The sequence below is a fragment of the Pipistrellus kuhlii genome, unplaced genomic scaffold, assembly GCF_014108245.1.
Source record: "Pipistrellus kuhlii isolate mPipKuh1 unplaced genomic scaffold, mPipKuh1.p scaffold_m20_p_9, whole genome shotgun sequence".
NCBI classification, from domain to species: Eukaryota; Metazoa; Chordata; class Mammalia; order Chiroptera; family Vespertilionidae; genus Pipistrellus; species Pipistrellus kuhlii.
The window spans coordinates 21849437-21870629 of record NW_023425595.1 but is presented as its reverse complement, the minus strand read 5'-3'; the positions used below and the strand labels follow the sequence as shown (position 1 = coordinate 21870629).

At 50.3% G+C, this 21193-nt stretch overlaps 1 protein-coding gene across 10 annotated transcripts in view; it reads right to left on the bottom strand.

Moving 5' to 3' along the window:
- The window catches only part of ABCC8 (ATP binding cassette subfamily C member 8), a 71306-nt gene extending 64156 nt beyond the window's left edge, over positions 1–7150 (bottom strand). For 4 of the 10 annotated variants that reach the window (XM_036427541.2, XM_036427542.2, XM_036427543.2 and 1 more), the window contains exons 1-3: positions 6873–7137; positions 5476–5617; positions 1049–1170 (exon numbers count right to left, since the gene is read on the bottom strand). In XM_036427541.2, coding sequence (XP_036283434.1) covers positions 1049–1170; positions 5476–5617; positions 6873–7020 — 412 coding nt within the window. In that variant the 5' untranslated portion in view covers positions 7021–7137. Of the gene's footprint in view, positions 1–1048; positions 1171–5475; positions 5618–6872 lie in introns of all 10 variants that reach the window. The other 6 variants (XM_036427535.2, XM_036427537.2, XM_036427536.2 and 3 more) reach the window with 4 other exon arrangements.
- Positions 7151–21193: the final 14043 nt, after the last annotated feature.

The window sequence follows — 21193 nt, the reverse complement described above, 5'->3', positions numbered from 1 at the left end:
CACAGGTGTAAGAAGCTTAGTACTGAGCCTGCATGCAGTACATGCTCAGCAAATGTCCACAATTAGCACTTTTGTTTCTGCCCGGGACCCCAGGCACTTGGTGTCAGAAGCTCTAGGCTGGCACTCCTTCCTGAGTCTCTTTAAATGTTGGCAAACCACAGGTTCTGGTCCCATGGCCTTTCTCTCCTCTCTTGAGCTGACCTCACCTGGGCTCAAGCTTTAGATGCTCCCTGTGATGGTGGAAGGTACATCTCCATCTCTGAGCCCCAGGCCCCTTGTTCCCCTCACTCCCATTTATCTAATTCTGACTCATTTATTTAGTGACCTATTTGATATTTAAGTTGGCATGTCAGCGACATCTCAAGCTCAACATGCAGGGAGAAAAATTGACCCATATTGCACCCCAATTCTTGTTCCTTCTCGGTTATTAATACCTCTATTTGCCTAAGCACTTGAACCCAAAGCCTCTGACCTCATCTCCTGCCATTTTCCCCTTTTCCATTTGATTCCTTTGCCAAGTTTCTTCCTCTCAGAAGGCCTTTGCCACTTGCCGTCCCACCTGCATGGAATGTTCTTCCCCCAAATATTTGCAACTCACTCTATACGGACAGCTCCAGTGCCATCGCTCTCTACTGCTTACTCAGCTTTATTTTCTCCACCGCACCAGCACTGCCTGTTTATTTAGTTACTCTTTTTGCCTGTCTGTAAGCTTCGTGATTGCGGGTTTTTTTTCCTTCTCCACTTTTGAACCTTCAGGCATCTTCAAACTTTTTAAAGTGGGGGCCAGATCACGGTCCCTCAGAGAGCTGGAGGGCCGGACTATATGAACTACTAATTCCTACTGTAACACCTCGGCTGCGCTCACTGCCCAAAAAACCTGGCGGGCCGGATCAGACTCCTCTGCCGGCCGCGTGTGGCCCGAGGGCCGTAGTTTGAAGACGCCTGCGTAAGCATGTAGAAGAGTGCCTGACACAGGAGTCCTCAGTAAACATGATCTGAAGGAATGAAAGGAGGTTCCTACCCCTCCCGGCCCATTTCCCTCCCCTACCGATCAGCAGCTTAGGGAAGTTGGAGGTCTCGATGTTGTGATAGTAGACCACGGAGGTGACAGCAGCCATGAACGCCATCCCGGCCGGCATGTACAGGTGAAGGTGGCGGGATTCGGTCACCCTGAGATGGAGGCAAGAGACAGACAGACAGACAGACAGTATGTGAATATCCTGAGTACCCTAACAGAGCAGTCCAGGCCTTGGGCTGAGGGCTCAGCACACAGTGGGGTCTCCAGGACTCATGCACAGCTCCATGCCATAGGCTGGCAGCTCTCCCCAGTCATATTACATACATGCCTGCTAAGTAAGGGGCCAAGGAAGGCCACACAGAGATGCCAGGAAGGCTCGGCATTCAGGCTTTGGCAGTCACAGCCTTCTTTCCCCGGGTTCGTGCTCATAGAGCCTGGCCTAGGGAAGCCGGCCGTGGCAGCCGCAGCTGCAGAGCCTCTGGCCCTGAACCACTGTTCTGGGAGTGATCACAGCTGGGCCTCTGTCCTCGGGGGCCTCTGGCAGTGCCGGAGCCTGTGCACCCAAAGCTCTTAGCGACAGCCCCATTTAACATGGACAGTGTAGACCAGCACTGCTGCTCCTCCCCAGGCGGTGTAATAATAAGACTGATAGTCAATATTTATTGAGCATTTACCTCAGGCACTGTTCTTAGCACTCCATGTATGTTAACTCACTTTATCTCTTCATAAACACCATGAAGTCGGTACTGAGGCACAGAAATGCTAAGTAACAAGGCCAAGGTCACTGTTTTTGTTTCCTGCCTTGGGCTGGTGATGGAGGCAGCCCATACCCACTCATTGTCTGCCCTCTTTAACTCACAGAGGCCTGGGTGGGTGGTCTCTGGTCTGGTAAGAAACCCCTAGGGAGCCAGAGCTCCTCCCACACCTCAAAGGAGCTGGTGGGCGAAGGAGCTTCATAACAGGGAGGAAGGTGCATGAGGCCTCCACATGACCGGTGAGGTGGCTCAACTACTTGGTCCTGATCAAGCCCTTCCAAAGCTCTCTCCTATAGACAGCAAAACCCACAGCCAGCACTACAGGCTCAGTGATGTGGCCTCAAACCATTCATCTAGCATTGCCCAGACTGCTCTTTCTACTGAAGGCATGCTGGGATCCCCCCATTGCCAGAGGGCCTTCTCCAGTATCCCACCTCGGGCTGCTCTTGCTTGAGCTGCTCCTTCTCTACAGCCCAGCAAGGCCCTCGCCCTCAACAAGCTGACAGAAGGAAAGAGCAAGCAGCTCAGAGCTGACTGAGAGACAGTCTAGGGCAGTGATACTGCAGATGAGCAGAAGGCTGAGGGCACAAAGAAGCTGGTGGGCCAAGGAGCTTCACAGAGGAGGTGGCACCGGTCTGGACTTTGAAGGATGAGCAGGAGTTCCACAGAGAAGGAGAGGGGAGCAGGTTGGAGCCCCAAGTGGTCTGGAGGGACTAGGGAATAGAGATAGAGGCAGGGGGAGCTAAAGGAACGACAAGTTTACTCCAACAGCAATGCGCCCAGCACCAGGGAAGGGATGGTGATTGGTTCAAGCACCATGCAATTCCATACCCTTTGCCAGTGATTTGTCTAAGGGCGATCCTAGCACCCAACCTCAGCCAATGGGATGTAAAGGGAAGCCTGCAGAGGATGTCTGCATAAGGAAGAGGCATGTGAGACCATGAGGGAAGACAAAGCAGACACACAGAGGATGGAGTAAAAAGATGGGGAGAGCTGGGCCTCTGATGCCATCACTAAGTCACCACACCACCACCAACAAAACGGCAACGTCAGCCTTCTTGTTAAGTGAGACAGTAAATGTCAATTTTCCTTAATCCTTGATCAATGGATACTTTCAGCAAAATATAGATATGTGACAAGGCAATCACAGTGGGGACCTTGAGAACAATCAACCCTCGGCCCAGGGACTTAGGGAACTCTTGCCTCTGGACTCCTCGAAGTGGTTTTGAAAAACCCTATAGATGCTCGCACATTTTGAAAGTGACATCTAACATGTCACATCATTTAAGTTTAAATGAATTATTATTTTTTTGCCACAGAAAGTAGAAATGATAAATATTTTATAAGATGAAATAAGATGAGGAATAACTATAATTGAAAGAAATATTTCATGACATGAGTTCATAATATAGGTTTTGGCTGCTTATTGAATAGTATACACTGATTTCGGTAAGAAATTAGGGAATATTTTTTTACATATGGGCTTTATGCAGTGTATGGTGGTCTGGGGGAAACATTCTACGCATATTTTCTTTAAAAGTGCGTCCTCATTCACCCACACTGCTCTGGCTGTTCTGAACCCATAGAATCACACATAGCCATAGGACCAAAGGAAGACAGGAAGCCCTATAGGTAAAGATGGCTTAATTAATCTCTAAACAAGGCTTATCCTAAATTAAAGTCAAGTCTGAGGACCACTGCTTTAACCAGCCTCCACTTCCACCTGCCCCCTAAACTTTCAGGCAGGTCTGTAAACCCAGACCAGGGTGCACTGGGGGTGCCACAGGGCAGGGACAGTGGCTTCTCCTCCTGTCTGCTCCTTTCTGATGCCCCTCCCTCACTCTTGCTTGTTCAGGGGTTTGGGGCCACAGATAGAGGCCAGCCAAGACCAGCATGTGCCCGGTTTAGGAGCTGACCTGTCTGCAGTGGAGCAGATGACGGTTTGCACTAAGCTGGGAAAGTTTGGGATACAGGTGCAGCCCACACAGGAGGGGCTGCTGGACAGCCTAAGGCAGAAAAGTCCTGGACTTGATTCATTCCAGTCTCCCACCCTCTGGGGATATGCTCTCTGTTCAGGGCTCTGCCACTCCTCGCCTGGCACCCTGTTTGTGGTCTAATTCCATCCTCCATGGCCCTGTGAAGCAGGCAAGGCAGGGGTTATCATGCTCTTTTCATAAGAATGAAAGAGAGGCTGCTTGGCTTGTCCAAAGTCCCACAGCTGGTGGGTACATGGCAGAAGCGCTAGCAGAAGACACAGGCCTACCTTCTGCATGGGCGGAGTGTCTCTCTCTGTCACTGCTAATTATAACCGAGTGGGTATTTCTGGCCTAAAGGCTCACAAGGCATCCCTCCCCTGTCTCCAACTTGTGTGCTTGGAAAGGGGTGTTGGGGACTTGTCACCTGCTGGTCACTGAGGCAGTACGCATTCTGGTCATCTCGCTGGTCTGGGGACTTTGATACTCAGGTGAAGCCTCAAGGCAAGCAGTTATCACAGAGATTACCACTGAAGGATGCAGGGACATTGACAGAAGGAGGGTGAGGGTGTATGCGGGAAGGTGGGGGATCCCATCCCCCTGCCATCACCTGCAGGAGCCAGGGCTGGCAGGAGTGGGGTTTGAGCATACTCTGATTCTAGCTCAGAAGGGCTGGACCTCAGGTATTTAAGCCAAATGCCCCCACTTTTCACCACCTCCTCACTCAGGCAGTCGCTGAGCCTTGCTGATTCTTCCTTAGTGACAAGACCGCTTTGCCCCCTCCTCTTCTGCATTCTCAGCTGCTGACACACCATTTGCAGCTGCTATTATTTCTCACCTAGATTACTGCAATCACCTCCTAAGTGCTGTTTCTACATCCACGTTCTCCCTGGCTCCAAACCTGCCCTAGACACCCTCTAGGGTTCTCACCTAAAAGTGCCCTGCCGATTACAGCTGATTACACTCAACCTCCAACGCTCTGCTCACTCACCTGCTGGGTTCCATGCTTCAGCCCCGTGCACTTCTCCCAACCCGCCTGCTTTTCCAGGGTGTGGGTGGGGTTGGGGGAGTGGGGGAGGAGCTTGTTCCTGCAGGCACAGAGAGCTGACTGGGAGGATACCCGGTGCCAAGGCTGAGGACTGGGGATATTATATACCATTGGAAACCAGGGAAAGATTTTAAGCAAGAGTATTCCCCCTTCCCCAATAAGGTAACCCCAGCAGCTACAATAGTAGGAGAGGCTGGGGACCTTCCACAGAATCGGGCACTCTAATACCGTGATCGGCAAACTGCGGCTCACGAGCCACATGTGGCTCTTTGGCCTCTTGAGTGTGACTCTTCCACAAAACACCACGGCCTGAGCGAGTCTATTCTGAAGAAGTGGTGTTAGTAGAAGTTTAAGTTTAAAAATGTTGGCTCTCAAAAGAAATTTCAATCGTTGTCCTGTTGATATTTGGCTCTGTTAACTAATGAGTTTGCCGACCACTGCTCTAATAGGCTCTGGGATTATTTAACTGGGTTGTGGTGTTCAGATCTGGTTCCCTGATGCACTGAGAGCAGGGGCTCAGTGCCTGGCACAGAGTCTGGCACACAGGAGATGCCGGGTGAACAGTTGCTGGATTCATCAGCAAGTGATACTGGCTCATGGAATGCATGAGGGCCGGGCTCTCCCTGAGCCCGAAGGCTCTGGAGCAGATCCGTTCTCCCGAGCTCTCTGAGAGTTACTCACCCGTCAGACAGGATGCCCTCCGCGATCTCACACACCAGGACGAAGAGTAGCATGAAGGTCAGGATCCAGCGCAGGTTGTGCCCGGGGAAGTGGAGCCACGTGCTGTGGTGGATGTGCACCTTGGAGCTCTGGCTGCCCCATCCTGCGAGGAGAGACAGGAAGAGGTGGGCAGCCTGGTGAACGGGGAGGAAGGTGCAGGAACCCCAGGAAGGTGCTTCGACATTGGGTCCATGGTGGTGGGGGGGGAGCGTACCCCTTTGCACACCTGTGCCTGAGTACGCTGGGGTCTGGTACACATGCACTAAATGTCCAAGCATGAAGCCTGGACTAGCCCAAACCCACTATGCAGGCATCCATTTTATATATTGATCTCTTGTGTGACAAGTTATGATGTAAATAAATCATTTGGTTGGAAACAGAGTGTAAATGTTGGTATAGTTTTGATACACAGATGAGCGTATGTTGCATCTGCTTCCTTCTTGTTTCTATTTGTCAACAGCTAGTGACTCTGCTTCTGCAGCATCCTGCTCTTTTGAATTTTGTTACAATATTTTCTTTCTTCACAAAAGCTGCATATTCTCAGATTTGCTTTTTTTAAATTTTTTTTTATTCTTAGACTAAATTACCACCTTTTGGGGAGACAGGGGGATGAGTTGACAGAGCCACCCAGCTTGGGAAATTCAAGGTCTTGCAGAGGGATGAAGGGGATGCTGTGAAGAGCCCAACTTTGCGGAGAGCTTTCCAGCAGCAGCGCTGGGGGCCTCTGGCGTCCAAAGTCAGGGGCTGCCAGCCGCCGGAGCCTGAGAAGTTGCGCTCCGGAGACACGCGCCCAGGTGGGGTCGCAGGGAAGGGGATCCCTGTCCCTAGCTCCCAGCTCTCCTCGTCGAGGCTGAGTGGGACCCTGGGATTGTCAGAGACCACATAAGGGTTTGCAGGGCCTCCGTCCGCCTCTGAAGCGCAGGCTGCACTCCTCCCGGGCCCAGCTTCGGCTGACTAGGGAGGGTGCCTTGGGGGAGGGGTGACCCGGCTCAGGACAGCCCGAGCCCCTCCCGACCTTGTTCCCCTTTCTCCACCCCAGCTCCGGCCATGAGGTGGCAAAACTTGGGGATTCCTTGGATCTGGAGCATCCGCCTTGTTCGGTGCAGGCTCGGGGAGCACCCCAGGGGATGAAGGGAAGCGCAGGTGTGAGAGTGCGGGATCGAGAGGTAGTATACAGAGCCGGGGACACAGGGTGGGGATCCCCGAAGGGGGACAAGCCTCGGCTGCGGGCCGCAAGGGGACACCGAGCGATGCGGTGCGGTGGGGTGCGGGGCGCGGCCCCTCTTCCTCCTCCCACCCCGCCGCCCCCTCCCCTGCTCCCCTGCTCCGCGGCTCCCGACCCCCGCGCGCGCGCTCACCTATGAAGAGGATGGGGAAGGTGATGAAGAGCAGGAAGACGTGCGGCACCACGTTGAGCGCGTCCACGAAGCAGCCGTTGTTGAGGACGCCCTGGTCCACCCGGTAGGCGGCCGAGCGGTTCTCGCTGCCGCAGAAGGCCAGGGGCATGGCGGCGCGGGGCGGCGCGGATCGGAGGATCGGCTGGGCTGCGGCTGGCTCCCCGCGCCTCCGCGCCTCTGTCCCCGCTGCTCAGCCGCCCTGCCCCGCTGCTAGGCGCCCGCCCCCCACCCCGCGGGCCCCGCCCCGCCGGCTCTCCCGCGCCCCCCCCTCCCTGATCCGCTATCTGGAGGGGGGGGGGGCGGGGCACAGCCGGGAGCCCAGCCGGGCTACTCCGGACCCCCGCTCCAGCGGTGGCAGCCCACGGGCCCAGATGTGCCAGAGGACGCTTTGTGAGCGCCTCGCTGCGCGGGTGCGCTTGGGAAGTGGGAGAAGGGCGGGCAAGCTCAAGTCCGGGTGGAAGAGTCCGGGGTGCAGAAGAGAGGAGGAGGGTCCTCGTGGGTTGGAGTGGGAGGGAGCGTCTGGGGTATCTAAGTGTGAGCTCACTGCCCCGGGATCTGAGATGTGGATTCCCCCAGGCAGGGCGACAATAGAGGTAGTTAGATCCCAGGATCCTGGTGGGGCAGAGTGGAGCTAGTCCCCACCCCAGGTGGGTAAGAAAAGCAGCCGAGAACATGTATTGGGCAGGGGGTGGGGTGGGGGCGCTTGGAATATTTTGAAAAGTGATCCCAGGTGCGGGGCACTCCTAGGTGCTTTAAGGTGAACCTAGTGCTGCCAAAACCAGTGTCTGCCTGCGGACTGAAGGGTCCCAGGCACTTACCTTGGTTCCAGCACATCCCTAGTCCGTGGTGTGCAGGAGGCAGCTGATCTATGTTTCTAACTCTCTATCCCTCTTTCTTCCTCTCTATAAAAATCAATAATATATATATATATATATATATATATATATATATATATATATATATATTAAAGATGTATCTAGTGCTTTCACAAATCAGATCTCCCAACACTTTCACTAAGTACGGGTTGTCGCGGGTCCTATTTATTTATTTATTTATTTATTTCAGATAAGAAAACGGAGGTTCCAGGGAGGTTACATGACTGACCCACGATTTCACTGCCAGCAAGTGGGGAAGCATAATTTGAAACCAGCTCTTCCATCTCACCACCCCCATCGTGTAAGGCATGCATCTTCTAATACATTGACACCTCCCAGTGACTGGCAGGTGAATGAGTGGAATGGATCCTGGCTCAAGGCTGAAAAAGAGGCCGCTTGTGGAGTTGTATCCAGCAAAAGCAATCAGAGGCCGTCAGGAAGGGTGGAAAGAGAGAAAAATCTGTATTCTTAATCAGACACTGACGGGTTTAAGGAGTTAAAGAACCTGCTAAATTATAGACAATGTTATGCATTCCTACACTTTTTGGAGCCATTCTCACAGGCCTATGGCCAGAAAGGTTTATGTCTTATGAAGAAAGAAGAGCAAATGGGAAGAGTTTTCTGAGTTCTGGTTATAGAGCTTAAATCCGTATGTTCTCAGGAGGGGCTAGGGGGGCAGCCGGGAAGTTCTTTTCAGCCCCTTTCCATCTGGGCTTCTCTGAACCTGCTCTGCGGCTGCTTTGAGGCTCCTGAGCATTTTCAGGACATTGTCAGACAATGTCTCAGCTCTGCCTCTGTCCTGGGAGCCGCCAGGGAGAACCAGGCACCCAGGCAGAAGGCAGGTGGGATTGGGTGAACAGCCTGGGAGGGCGGGCGCTCAGGGTCCTAAGGCCTCAGATAGTCTCTAACTTCCAGGGAATCTCTCTGATGTTTCCTGCAGCATCAGCCAAAATACTGACAATTTGGCCGCAGTAAATGTTTAGCATTGGCGACAGGAGTTAATGAATCTGGGTGAATTCAGGCTCTGAAAAGGCGATTCCTGCATCCACGTGGCCAAGTGAAAAAAAAAAGCTTATGAGATAATGTCGGGGGCAGGGGGGAAAGGAGGATACAAAATTGTGTTTCCTATGGTTACAGCCATATTAAATATGGATGTTTGTGTGCAAGCCTGCAGGGAAAGCTCAGACTTGCAAATGGCTATTGCATTAGGGTGATGGGCAGTTATATGTTACCTGCCATTGCTTGTGATTGTTATTACCATGTTCTTTCTGTAAAAATGAGACAACTGAGGTTCAGAGTGATGAGATGGTCACCTAACTTTTTTTTTTTTTTTTTTAAGAGTTCTTTATTTTGTGTGTGTGTTGGGGGCGGAGTGGGGGAGAGATCCAAGTTTCTCTCAAGCTTTCTGCCATTCTGTTTTTGTAGTTACAAGTTCAGTTTTTCACACTTTTAGCCATGTTATTTTTCTGTTTAGTGCTAACAATATATATACCTTTAACGAGCAAGTCCCCAACGTCCACCACTACTAGTTGTGTGATGTTGGACAAGTCACCATTCTGTGCTCCAATTTCCTCCCTTTTAAGCGGGGAAGATAGTAATACTCACCCTAGAGGAATAAAACAAGATCACAGAGTTAAATATACTTTGTAAGCCAGGGAGATGGTTCAACCATCACTGAAGATTATCCAGTGTTTCTTCCCTCCCTTGGCACTCAGCACGCAGTGCCAGGCACAACCCACACACTTGCCTCTCCAAGCCATTTGAAATAAGCAAACAGGCCGTCTCAAAACAAGCTGTGCCCAAGCATAAAGGACTATTAAGCGATCCTCAACTGGGACTAAGAGAGTGTTAGGTTTGGAGGCTGGAGTGGGGCATGGGGCTGGTCATCCCCAGCACAAATCCTCTGGGTGATTGTGGACAAGTTCCACCCTTCCTTTCATCTAGCTTTACCGTAAAGATGCCATAGAGATGCCCTTCACTGCCCACCGTGTGCTGGCAGAGTTATTTGAACAGTGTGGAGTCAGGCGCATAGAGGGCCATGAAAGGACTTGGAAACAACCCAATTGCTCATCAGTAGCGTGCTGGTTAAACAAAACAAACAAAAAGCCCTGGTGTTATTCAGACTGAGGAATACTGTGAGGCAAATCCAGAGAATAAAGTGGAAAGATTTTCAAGACATAGACGTGGAGCAACCTGTGCTGCAGAAAACCATTTATTTCTACAACAGAAGCAGGCACGGAGCTACCAATGTGTCTGTGCGGAGGCGCTGGGTCTCACCTCTTCCCACCTCCAGAGATGCCTTCTAGCTTCTGCCTCGGTGTGCTGGAAGAAGGGCAGGCTCAAGGAGCTTGCTCAGAGCGGGGATATCCATTCCCCTTTGGGAATTCCTAGCCTTCCTGCGAGCAGGATGGAAAACCTGGCATGGATTTATGGGACCTGGATGCTCCCCACGCACTGGCCCACTGGGTGGGTGTGGCCTAAGGCAGGGCCCCTCCTCTCCTTTGTCAGGCAAGGGCGTGGCGCAGAGCTCCCTAAGTCTTTCCCAGCTCTAGTTGTTCCGCCTTGCCTTTAGAGCCTGGTCTCTACCTGGCTGATCAGGAGCGTCCTCTTGTCAGAGAAGGTCATCAGGATGGTAATGGGGTGATAGTTCCAGAAATTAACCCTTTCAGTAACTCCAATCAGTAGCGGGCTAGTTAAAAACAAACACAAACAAAAACCATGGTATTATCCCTACTATGAAAGACTGTGCAACAAATACGGAGAATGAAGTAGGGCCAGCTGTGTGGACTTAAAAAGATGTCTCCTCCCCCACCCCCATCCCCTTTCAGGCAGATGATGGAAGCTGGGGCCAGGTGGAAAGCAGACAATGGCTGTTCCAAAGCCCGTGTCCTTGGGGGAACTGAGAAGACTATTAAATCACTAAGAGAGAGGATTGAGTTATAGACAAAATGTCATGGTTGGAATCAGGAGGGGAAAGTCATTTTTCCTTTCATCCCCATCCTGCCCTATGTGGGGAGGCAGGAAGAGGGGAGAGAAGGTCTTGAGAGCAGGAACCTGTGCCCAGCCTCCCTGCCTGTCTGCTGTGTGTGTGTGTGTGTGTGTGTGTGTGTGTGTGTAAGGGGGGGAGTGGGGGAGGCACAGGGATAGTCACCCAGCAAGCAAAAGGCTGTACATTATACCAGAAAATCCGTACATGGACTATTTTGAAGAAAGGTTTCCTTACCCCAAGGCAGGGCCATCAGACCCACAGAGGTAAGGGGCCCAGAACAAGATGCACCCTTTCCAGCATCTGGGCACCACATAACTGGGGAAGTGGGGAAAGAACTGCGAGAAAGCCCAGTGTTAATGCTTTGTGCCAGCTTGGTAGAATGGGAGCTTGAGATAGAGATTAAAGAAAGTTCTTGTTCCTGCCTATTTAAATTTCGGCCCAAGATCACCCTCACTACAGTAACGTAACTCAGAAGGCTTTTCCATGCATGACCTGGTACTCTACACCTTAAGGCCACTGGAGGATGAACTCAGCCTCCCACTGCTTCCCCCAAAGATCCGGCTCCCCAGCCCATCAGTTCCAAATGGAAGCTTTGCTGAACTCTTCCAGGGGAGGTGGAAGGCTGTAATTTTCACACCTCACATCACAGCACGAATTTAGTAAAATCCCCCCATTTCTCTGCCCCCAAGGAGCTTCTCTTCTTTTCTACCTCACAGTCTCTTCAAAAAAACGTGCCCCTTATGCCCCAGAGCAATTCAGCATTTGCATACATAGCCATTCAGGGTTTCTCAAGCAAGTCTGTTTCCCTTCCCAAGCTGCTGAGCATCCTCAAACCTGCTCTCTTCCTGGATGGATAAATGGGGGATTGGAGAGAGAATAATATTTTCTGTCTTTTGTTTCACCAACATTTGTTAATGTTTCGTATCTGCCACACTCTACCCCCATTTTAACCCTCCGAGTACCTCTGTGTAGTGGTAGCTATTACCAGAGAAAGCTGTGGCTCAGAGGCATCACGCCTTCTCCCAAGGTCACACAGTTGGGAATGGGAAGGGAAGGGATGCAAAGCCAGTTAGGCCCAGCTCCAAAGCCGGTGCAGTTAACCACCGCCCAAAGCAGTGGTCAGCAAACTCATTAGTCAACAGAGCGGCAAATGCAGCTTGTGAGCGACATGTGCCAACCACTGTCCCAAAGGGATGCAGGGCCTACTGAGGAAGTTCCTGCCTTTGAGACTGTCTCTTGAGAGAGTGCAGGTCCCCAAAAAACAGACCTTTGGGGAAGCCTGCATATCGGTGCATTTTGCCTTTCCTGTGTTAGAAACCAAAGGGAAGTCCCAGTCACGGCATGGGTCACTGGCAGCAGTCAGGAGGCCAGATGGGCACATGTGAGTGAAGGAGCTCTGCTGACTGGGGCCTCACCCTGTGGGTAAAGCAGCCACACAAATGACCCGTGGTGATTTGCCTTGGAGAGAACTCCTGTCAGTGACAGAGGGAAATGGCTGCATGTGGGCTGTACAGGGACAGTTCATGATCTGGCCCAGCGTTGTGGGATCCCCTTAGGTGTGCTGACCCACCTCTCTCCCCACCCTACATCAGAGCCTCCATCCGGGCTCAGCCAAGGGGGAGGCCTCTCTCTGGCACAGCCTGGCCACTGACAGCTGCCCCAGCCTGAAGGGCTCTGCCGGGGCTGGGGCTGAGGCCAGGGAGGATGAGGTGTTGCTGAACAACCTGCCTTCTTCTCTTCACTCCCCAGCCCCTGTGCCCTGAGCAGAGGCTGCCTGGACCCAAATTCTATGCTGGGAAACTTTACATCCCAGGATGACCCCACCAGCCGTGACCTTGGGCAAGTCCATCTTTCTGATCCTCTACTACAAGCTCATGGATCATATGAGTGAGAAAGCCTGGCTCACCGTAGACCTCATGTCAGGCTTTTCCTTTTTCAGATCAGCTGAGGGCTCCTTGCCTGAAATCCTAAGGCATTAATTGATGTTGGTCTGGTTTTATTGAGGAATATCTGACATATAACATTGTGTAAATTTAAGATGCACAACATAATTTTTTAAAATATATTTTATTGATTTTTTACAGAGAGGAAGGGAGAGGGATAGAGAGTTAGAAACATCGATGAGAGAGAAACATCGACCAGCTGCCTCTTGCATACCCTCCACCAGGGATGTGCCTGCAACTAAGGTACATGCCCTTGACCAGAATCAAACCTGGGACCCTTCAGTCCACAGGCCGATGCTCTATCCACTGAGCTAAACTGGTTTTGGCAAGATGCACAACATAATGTTTTGACATATGTATATTGGGAGGTGATTACCGCAATAAGTTTAGTTATATCCATCAGCTCACCTATTTGCAATCTCTTCCTTGTGGTGAGAACTTCTAAGATCTACTCTCTTAGCAGCTTTCAAATATGCAAGAAAGTGTTGTTAACTACAGTCACAATGCTGTACATATCATTCCCAGAACTTATTCATCTTATGGCTGAAAGTTTATACCTTTTGACTCCCTTCACCCATTTCCCTCCTCCAGCATCTTTCTCTGTCTGACTTATTTTACTTAGCGTAGTGCTCTCTAGGTTCATCATGTTGTCACACATGGTAGGATTTCCTTCCTTTTATGGCTGAGTAATATTCCATTGCATACCACATTTTTCTTATCCATTCATGCTTTGTTTCTTTATCTTGACTACTATAAATGCTGCAACACTTACTGATATTTAATAGTTAACTGAGCTCTTACCTAAAACTTAAATGGGCAAGGACAAAGGGCCAAGCCCTTTATTGTATTATCTGGCTTGATCGTCATCTCCCTTTAAGGCACGTGGCATAAGGCAGAGAGGAAAATTCACTTGTCCAAGGTCCCCCAGTAAGTAGTGGAGCCTGGGAGTCTCCTGCTGAGCAACAGGGGATGGCTGGGCTAGGGATGGGGTAAGTGAGGAAGGCACGCAGGAGAGTGGGAGCAAGGTGGGTGGCCTTGTCTGGAAGTGGTGTCTGCAGAGTAAGCCCATGTCCTTATTTAGCCTTGCTGCTTGAGGATGCGCCTATATGAGACACATATAGCTGGCTTCCTTGTGCACTGGAGAGAGCTCTGTGCATAAATGGAGATGAGTACGCGCAGCCTGAGACTACAATTCTGTGGGGAGGAGGGAGGGAGACCCTTCACGTTGGTGCTGGAGCAAAGAAAGACCTCTCCACTCAGGCAAGCTGAGACCTGAAAGGGAGCAGGGGAGGGAGAGTTGGGGGTGAGAGAGAGACAGCAGGAGACTCACAGCCACTGCCTAACTTTCACCTGTTCCAGGGAAACACTGCTGAAGTATTCCCCTCGTGTCCATAGTCAAAATCTATTTTTAGCTAAAATGAGTACAATAAAAATTCAAATTGGCAATTATATTCCATTTTAAGCTTTTGAATAGCCCGTGTGTTTTTGAGAGGATACTCTTTTAATGATGTGGGTGCTTTGGGGCTTGGACAAAGGACAGAGTTTGGAGTTTTGTCAGAAACAGTGAACTGGATGGTTTGGAGAAACCAAATCAAATTCACAATGGGTACCCAGATCTGTAACAGAGGCAATTAGTCCATCGGTGAGCAGGCATTTATTGAGTATCTACTGTATGCCAGCTGGATTCCCTGTAACCCCCAGCATGATTATTACTGTGTCCTTAGGAAACGGAGGCCCAGAGAGGCTAAGGAACTTGCCTTAGCACACACAGCCAGTGAGAGGCATAACCTAGGTTGACTGGGCTTGGAGAGGTAGCCTATTGGATGCTTTAGGAGAAAAGGTGGCTTGAAGGATGGCCCAGCCTGTCCAGGGAAAGAAGGGAGAAGATGCATGGCTGGGGTGAGGGTGGGGACATTGGTGTGGGTAAAGGTGGGAAGCTGGAATAAGGCTTCAGCTGCAGTGAGTGACCATGAGTCTTGCTGGGGTGGGGCACACTGAGGAGCCATGGAAATAATGGATGGTGGGACTGGGTTGCTCATGCTCTGGGATTTCCAGCTGAGGAACTGCCCCTACAGATGGTGGCTGTTCACTTGACAATCCTCGTTTAGGAAGCACCTGTTGTGTGTGTGCCCAGCACCAGGCAATGGAAACCAAAAACAGGCTCCTTCACCCACTGGCTACCTGCATCTCAGCTTTCAGCCCTGGGCTCAAATGTCACTTCCTGGATGAAGCCTTCCCTGACCCTCCCACAAGGCAGTCTCTGGCTTGGGTCTCCCAGCATTTGGTATGGTCCCTGTCACTGACCTTATACCACCCAGTATTGTGACGGTTCATTTGCAGGTCTGTCTCACTGGACTAGGATCTGGTACAGTAGGTGCTTAATTTCAATACCTATTTGTTAAATGAATATTGAGTGGACAAACAAACAAATGAATCGATCAGTGATAATGTTCACCCACAGACAGAACAGCTGTGTGTTTCCTCAGCTAAGTGAAAAATTGATGTCTATAAATTGGATTCAGTTTTCTCATTGACTTACATCATCTCATTGAGGTGCATTTTTTTTTTCTTTTTGGCATATTCTTCTTCATTCATTTGTTGGCTTATCTTTGCTGAGCACATACTATGTGCTAAGCATCTTACTAAGTGCTGGAGATACAGTGGTGAATACAAGGCCTGCACTGAAGGAGCTCACTATTTAATTTTTTGAGAAATTCCCAACACCTCACTATTAAGGTTTTGTTTTTGTTTTAATTGTCACCCTTTTATGAGAGTGGACTTAACCTCTTTTGGGTTAAATCTGATAAAAGCTTAGGATCATTTCTCCAAAAGGAGATTCAAACATTGGGGTTTGTAAACCCTCCCTAAATCCATCTGTGGACCCTGAGTCAAGAACTGTGGCCTGGTGTGGCTGCCAGGTGCCTGTTGGACGGTGCTGAGGGATTGGAGCCCCATCGGGCAGAACTGTGCTCTGTGACCTATTAAGTTGGTGATGGGCCTGAACCGCAGAATCTGAACTGACTCGCTGGTTTGGGGATTGCCTTTGATGACGAAGAGTCTGTGGCCAGAGTGGCTAGTCATGGGCATTTAGGAGAGAGGGAGGAATTCTTCTTTCTCTGAGGTGGCTTGCCCTCATTGCTTGCCTGTAGTGCTTGCTGAGAGCCTCCATGGTCTGCCCACCTGTAAGCAGCATGTGGATTGTGGGGAAATAAACCCCTTGGATTTCTCAGAGCTCCTGTAAAAAGCCCTGGCCTCCTGAGACTTGGAAAATAGATAAGATATAAAGATAAGGAATCCTTCCTCTCTCTTTCCCTAGAAGCGTTTTGCCTTTCATGTACTGTGAGAATTAGTTCTGTAGCTATTTGTCTAGATAAGAGCTCTGGCCCAAAGGGAAAATAAAACACATCCAGCAATCCCACTTGTGGGTCCATGCCCAAAATAATTGAAAGCAGAATCTCCAAGAGATATTTGTACACCTGTGTTCATAGCAGCATCATTCACAATAGCAAAAGGTGGAAGCCATCCAAGTGTCCACTGACAGATGAATGGGTAAACAAAATGGAATATTATTCAGCCTTAAAAAGGAAGGACATTCTAACACATGCTACAACATGGAGAAACCTTGAGGACATTAAACTGAGATAAGCCAGTCATAAAAGGACAAATACTGAATGATCCTACTTACATGAGGCATCTAAAGTAGTCACATTCGTAGGGACAGAAAGTGGACTGATGGTTGCTATGGGCTGGGTGGAGGGAGGTGGGAAGTTCATGCTCAGCGGGCACAGAGTTTCAGGTCTGCATGATAGAGGGCTCTGGGGATGGATGGTGGTGACGGTGAATGTGCTGGATACCACTGAACTACCCACTTAAACTGATGAAGATGGTAAATTTTATGTTATGTGCATCTTACCACGATTTAAAAAAAAAAGGATAATACAACTTCTCTTATCTCCCCAAGAGGGCCGAAATGTTGGAACCAGGACCAGCTTCAGCCCGGAGGTGCTGAAGGGGCTACATGTGTGACTCAGGCTGGGCCAACTGGAAAAGGCCATACCCCAAGTCAAGCCAATCAGAATAAGTCCTTGGGATTTAGCTGGAACTCTTAGGATGGCAATGTGCTTTTCCCACTGGGGTTGCACTACTTGGTAGACTACGTTTGGGATACTGGAGGACCATCTTGGCATCACATGGGAAGAGCCTATATAAGCATGAAGCCAACCAGATGGGGGGAGAGTCCAGAGATGGTGTGCCAGGTAATTTTATGTATCAACTTGGCTGCCATACTACCCAGATATTTAGTCAAACATGTCTGGGTGTTGCTGTGAAGGTATTTTTTTAGATGAAATTAACATTTAAATTAGTAGACTTTGAGTAAAGATTATCCTTTATAATGTGGGTGCGTTTCACCCAATAAGCTGAAGAACTTAATGGAAAAAAGGCTAATGCCCTTGAGGAAGAGGGAATTCTGTCCCCAAACTGCCTTCAGGCTTGAGCTGCAATGTTAGCTCTTCCCTGGGTTTCCAACCTGCTCACCTGCCCTGCAGATTTTGGACTTGCCAAGCTTTAGAATTGTTTGAGCCAATTCCTTAAAATCCCTCCTCTCCCTCCCCTCTTTCTCTTTCTCATACTCTCTCACACACACCCCACCCTCTGACAGTTACAGATGTCTTGCTTTACTTTTGAATCTAGTCAGTCCTGACATCAGCTACGCCTGGATTTTTTATTTAAGAGGTCTTGAATTGAGTGGCCTTTGTCACAAAGAGTCAATTTCAGGGGGGAGCAGCTCACACAATTGAGCTCTCCTTCCATGCCAGGCCCAGTGTCTCCCTTCTACATGTGAGCTGGGCCTTGAAGGATGCACAGACGTTCACGTGTGCATGAGGAGCACAGGGTAGAGTGGACATGAATGTGTGCAGAGACACAGACAAGTGAAGGGCACAGCAAGCCAGGGAAATCAGATTCAGTGGCCAAAGGAAAAGAAGTGATTGGCAAGAGACCGGCTGGAGAAGTGGTCAGAGGCCGGGGGATGGAGGCCTTTATATGCCTCGCGAGGAGTTTGAACTTTGTCCTGAGGTCAGCTTGGGAGGCATTGGAGAGTTATAAGGAGAGCCAGGTATAAACTACTTCCCTGCAGAGGGAAGGACACAATGAAGCAGAGAGAAGGTAGGTGCAGAGACGAGTTATTTTATGGCTGGAGTTTTCCCTGGTGCTTCTGAAATCATATTCCACCCACCGTTGCTTTTTCACTGCTCGAAGCACTATAGCATGATGGTCAATGATATGGACTCTTGGAGCCACCCTGACTGGGTCTACATCTGGCTCTTCCACTTACTATTTAAGTCAGGCATCTTACTTAAGACTTGGTGCCTCAGTTTTCTTGATGAACATGAACATCATTGCTCCCTCTTAGTAATGTCTGTAATGATTACATGTCACTGCATGTTTAGGGCTCAGCACAGTGCTTGACACAGAGTAAATACCTAGCAGTTAGTAGCCATCTTACTCCCACCAAGGTCAATGGGTGAGCTGCTGGGGCGCAACCTCCAGGCCCCAGGAGGACAGCTGTGGCAGGGCCTCTCCCCTCTCCCTGTACCAGTCCCCATCTGCCTTTCCCAGGGGGGCTGTGCCTGCACCCCTCGGTTCTCACAGAACATGGCCAGCCTGGACCCAGGGACCTGGGAAGGGTCACTGCAAGGACAGGAAGAGAAAAGGGCTCTCAGCTCTGAAAACAGATTTTTACCCAAGTCTCAGGCTTGGGAATTAGGTTGGAGTCGGGTGAAAACCAGCTTCCTAGTCCTGCTCAGGCCCAAAGGAGTGTCCCCAGCCCTTGTACTCCGACTTCCAGATGCAGAGGTGAGAGGTTCAAGGCCAATTCAGTAGACCCGAGACTAGCTGTGGGAAGAGCAAGTTCAATGAGATAAATAAAATGCTGAAAGTTCAGAGTCAACAGGCACTTGGTATTCCCAGCTTTTTCCGGTTTTGTTTCCACAGTGCAACAGAAATGGTAGCTCTACTACCAAGTTAGGGGAACACTGGACAAGAAACCCCTCCTTGGCCTCCGTTTTCCTGAATACCAAAGGATGGGAGGCCTATTTAAAGGCGGCAGTAGGTCCCATCTTGTGGGCCAGGTTTGATCCGTTGTTAGTGGCTCCCTGTTTGGCTGGTTGGAGAGGGCACTGGGATTACAGTAGTAATGTCTGCCATGTGTGTGGGAGCCAGTGGGTGATGCATGGCTGTCCTTTGCCCGGATGGGTTTTTTCCTGAAAACTCAGCCTTGGCACTGAAGTGGATTCCTAGGTCTGGCCCAGTGCTCCCAGTGGACTCTCACCCCAGCAGGGACCCTCATGGCTTTCCCGAAAAGTTAGGAACTGCTTTAGGCCCAGCCTCTGTACACATTCTCTGGAATTTCCACTTCTTACCTGGTTACTGCCAATGTCTGCTGGGGAGAGCTGTGTACTTTGGGCTCAACACAGGACAACTTTCCAAAACATGAAAATTGATATCCTTGATGATAGTAAAGAGGACTCAGGCCTTATAAAAAAAAAACAAAAAACAAAAAACAATAAGCTGAAGCCCCCACAGCCTGCCAGCCCTGGCTCATAACTTATGTCACTCATGTCCCAGCCCCCTCTCTTCCCTCTTCCCACCCTGCCCAGTGGCATACAATCCCTACTCCTCTCCTCTAAACTGAGGGCTCAGGCCCTCTTTATTGTCCCACTCATCAAGCGCTGAAAATCACTGATAAACTCATTTGTTCTGAGGTGCCAAGAACTAAGAATAGCTGGAGATAACTTCCAATGGTGAGATTCCAGGCATCAACAAGCAGAAGGCCTCAGCAGCAGTATTTGTGAGTCACACGAGGAGGTAGAGGAGGTAACCACTGCTGAACAGCAAGCAGGATGCTAGTTGTTCTTCAACTACAAGGAGAATTGTTCTGCCAAAGGTCTGGAACCTGAAGCATTCCACTAGGGCTTCCCTGCCCTGCACAGGATGTGGTGAGGAGGGTATGGTCTCTGGGGCCAGAGTGCCTGGGCTTCAAGTGCCAGCTCCACTTTCTCACGTGACCCAGGGAAAGTCACTTAACCTCTTTGTACCTCAATCTTCTCTTAATAAAATCATGGTTGGTGATATTATTACCTACTTTATAGAGTCGTTGAGGGGAGCAGATGAGCTTGGTGGTTAGGATATTCCCTGGCAGGCAGTCAATACTAAATGTTTGCTGTTATCACAAGACTCCTTGGGGATGGTGGGGGGGGGGGGGGGGGGGGGGGGGGGGGGGGGGGGGAAATGAAGCTATCCAAGTCATTGCAGTTTGAGGTGGCAGACACCAGGGCCCAGCCCAGGCCTAGCACATAGTAGGTGGCAGCAAAGATGAGCTGCCTCCTTTTACCTTCATTTTGGAATTATCTCCAGAGTCAAGTCAGGAGCTAGATAAGAAAATACAGAGAACTCCTCAGCATGGCTGCTATCTCTGGAGCCATTAGAAGGCCACTGTGGCTTTGGCTCCACTGAGATCAGAAAGTCTTGCAGATTCTCTCTTTCTCTGTGCCTCCCATCCATCATGACTTGCTCCCCACAGTCTCTATTGCCTCAGCAGCTATGTTAGGTGACACCTGATCCCACCCCTAGCCATAGCTGATTGGACCTAGGAATGATTCCTGACCCTAGGGCTGCCCACTCAGGTGAGTTGGCCCAATCAGATTCTGCCTTGGGAATTTGGAGTTGGGAAATGGAAACTGAGCCAGGTGATGGTGATGGAGTTATAGCTGAAAGGTCACCTAGAGTTAGGCAGATGATCATGATGGCCATGTTCAAACTGAGTCCTGAGGATGCAGAGGAAGCTGGTGGCAGAAGCAGGAGGCCTGGACGGAAAGAGCTGCCCCTTTGAGACATTGTAAATCAGAACTACTTTCCACTTCCAATTCTCAGGAGGCCTGAGGACACTATGTCTCCTTGGCTTGGATTTCCATAAGATGCCTATACGGACACAACCCCACTCTCTTCCCTGGAGCTAGCCTGAGAGCATTCCTGGGCCCTATGACCAGGAGGGACTCAACTTATCCCCCTGCAGCTCCTTGGCTCAAGCCCTGTCTCCTTCCATAAGGTTCTGCTGGATGTAATTTCATGGATGGGCTGGACCTCTGCACTTCCCTCACTCACACCCTATCTTGGTGACCTCAGGGGAAGCAGCTGAGGCATGCCCCTGAGAGAAGCTGGGGAACCTCACACCTTGAGGCAACCACCTGAGGGTCCTGCTTGAAGCTATGCTCTCTGGAAGTGAGTGAAGTCTCTATGACACTGGCTTAATTTCCTGCCATCTTTCTGCTGAGAAGACACTGAAGCACAGCTCAGCCTGGCTCTGCTGACTCAGCCTCGGCTTCAAGCCAGCCCCTGGCCTTGATTATGTCCTTCCTGTGAGACCCAAATCTCAGCACTGGGTTCTGTTTCTCACTCTTGATTAGGAGCCAAACA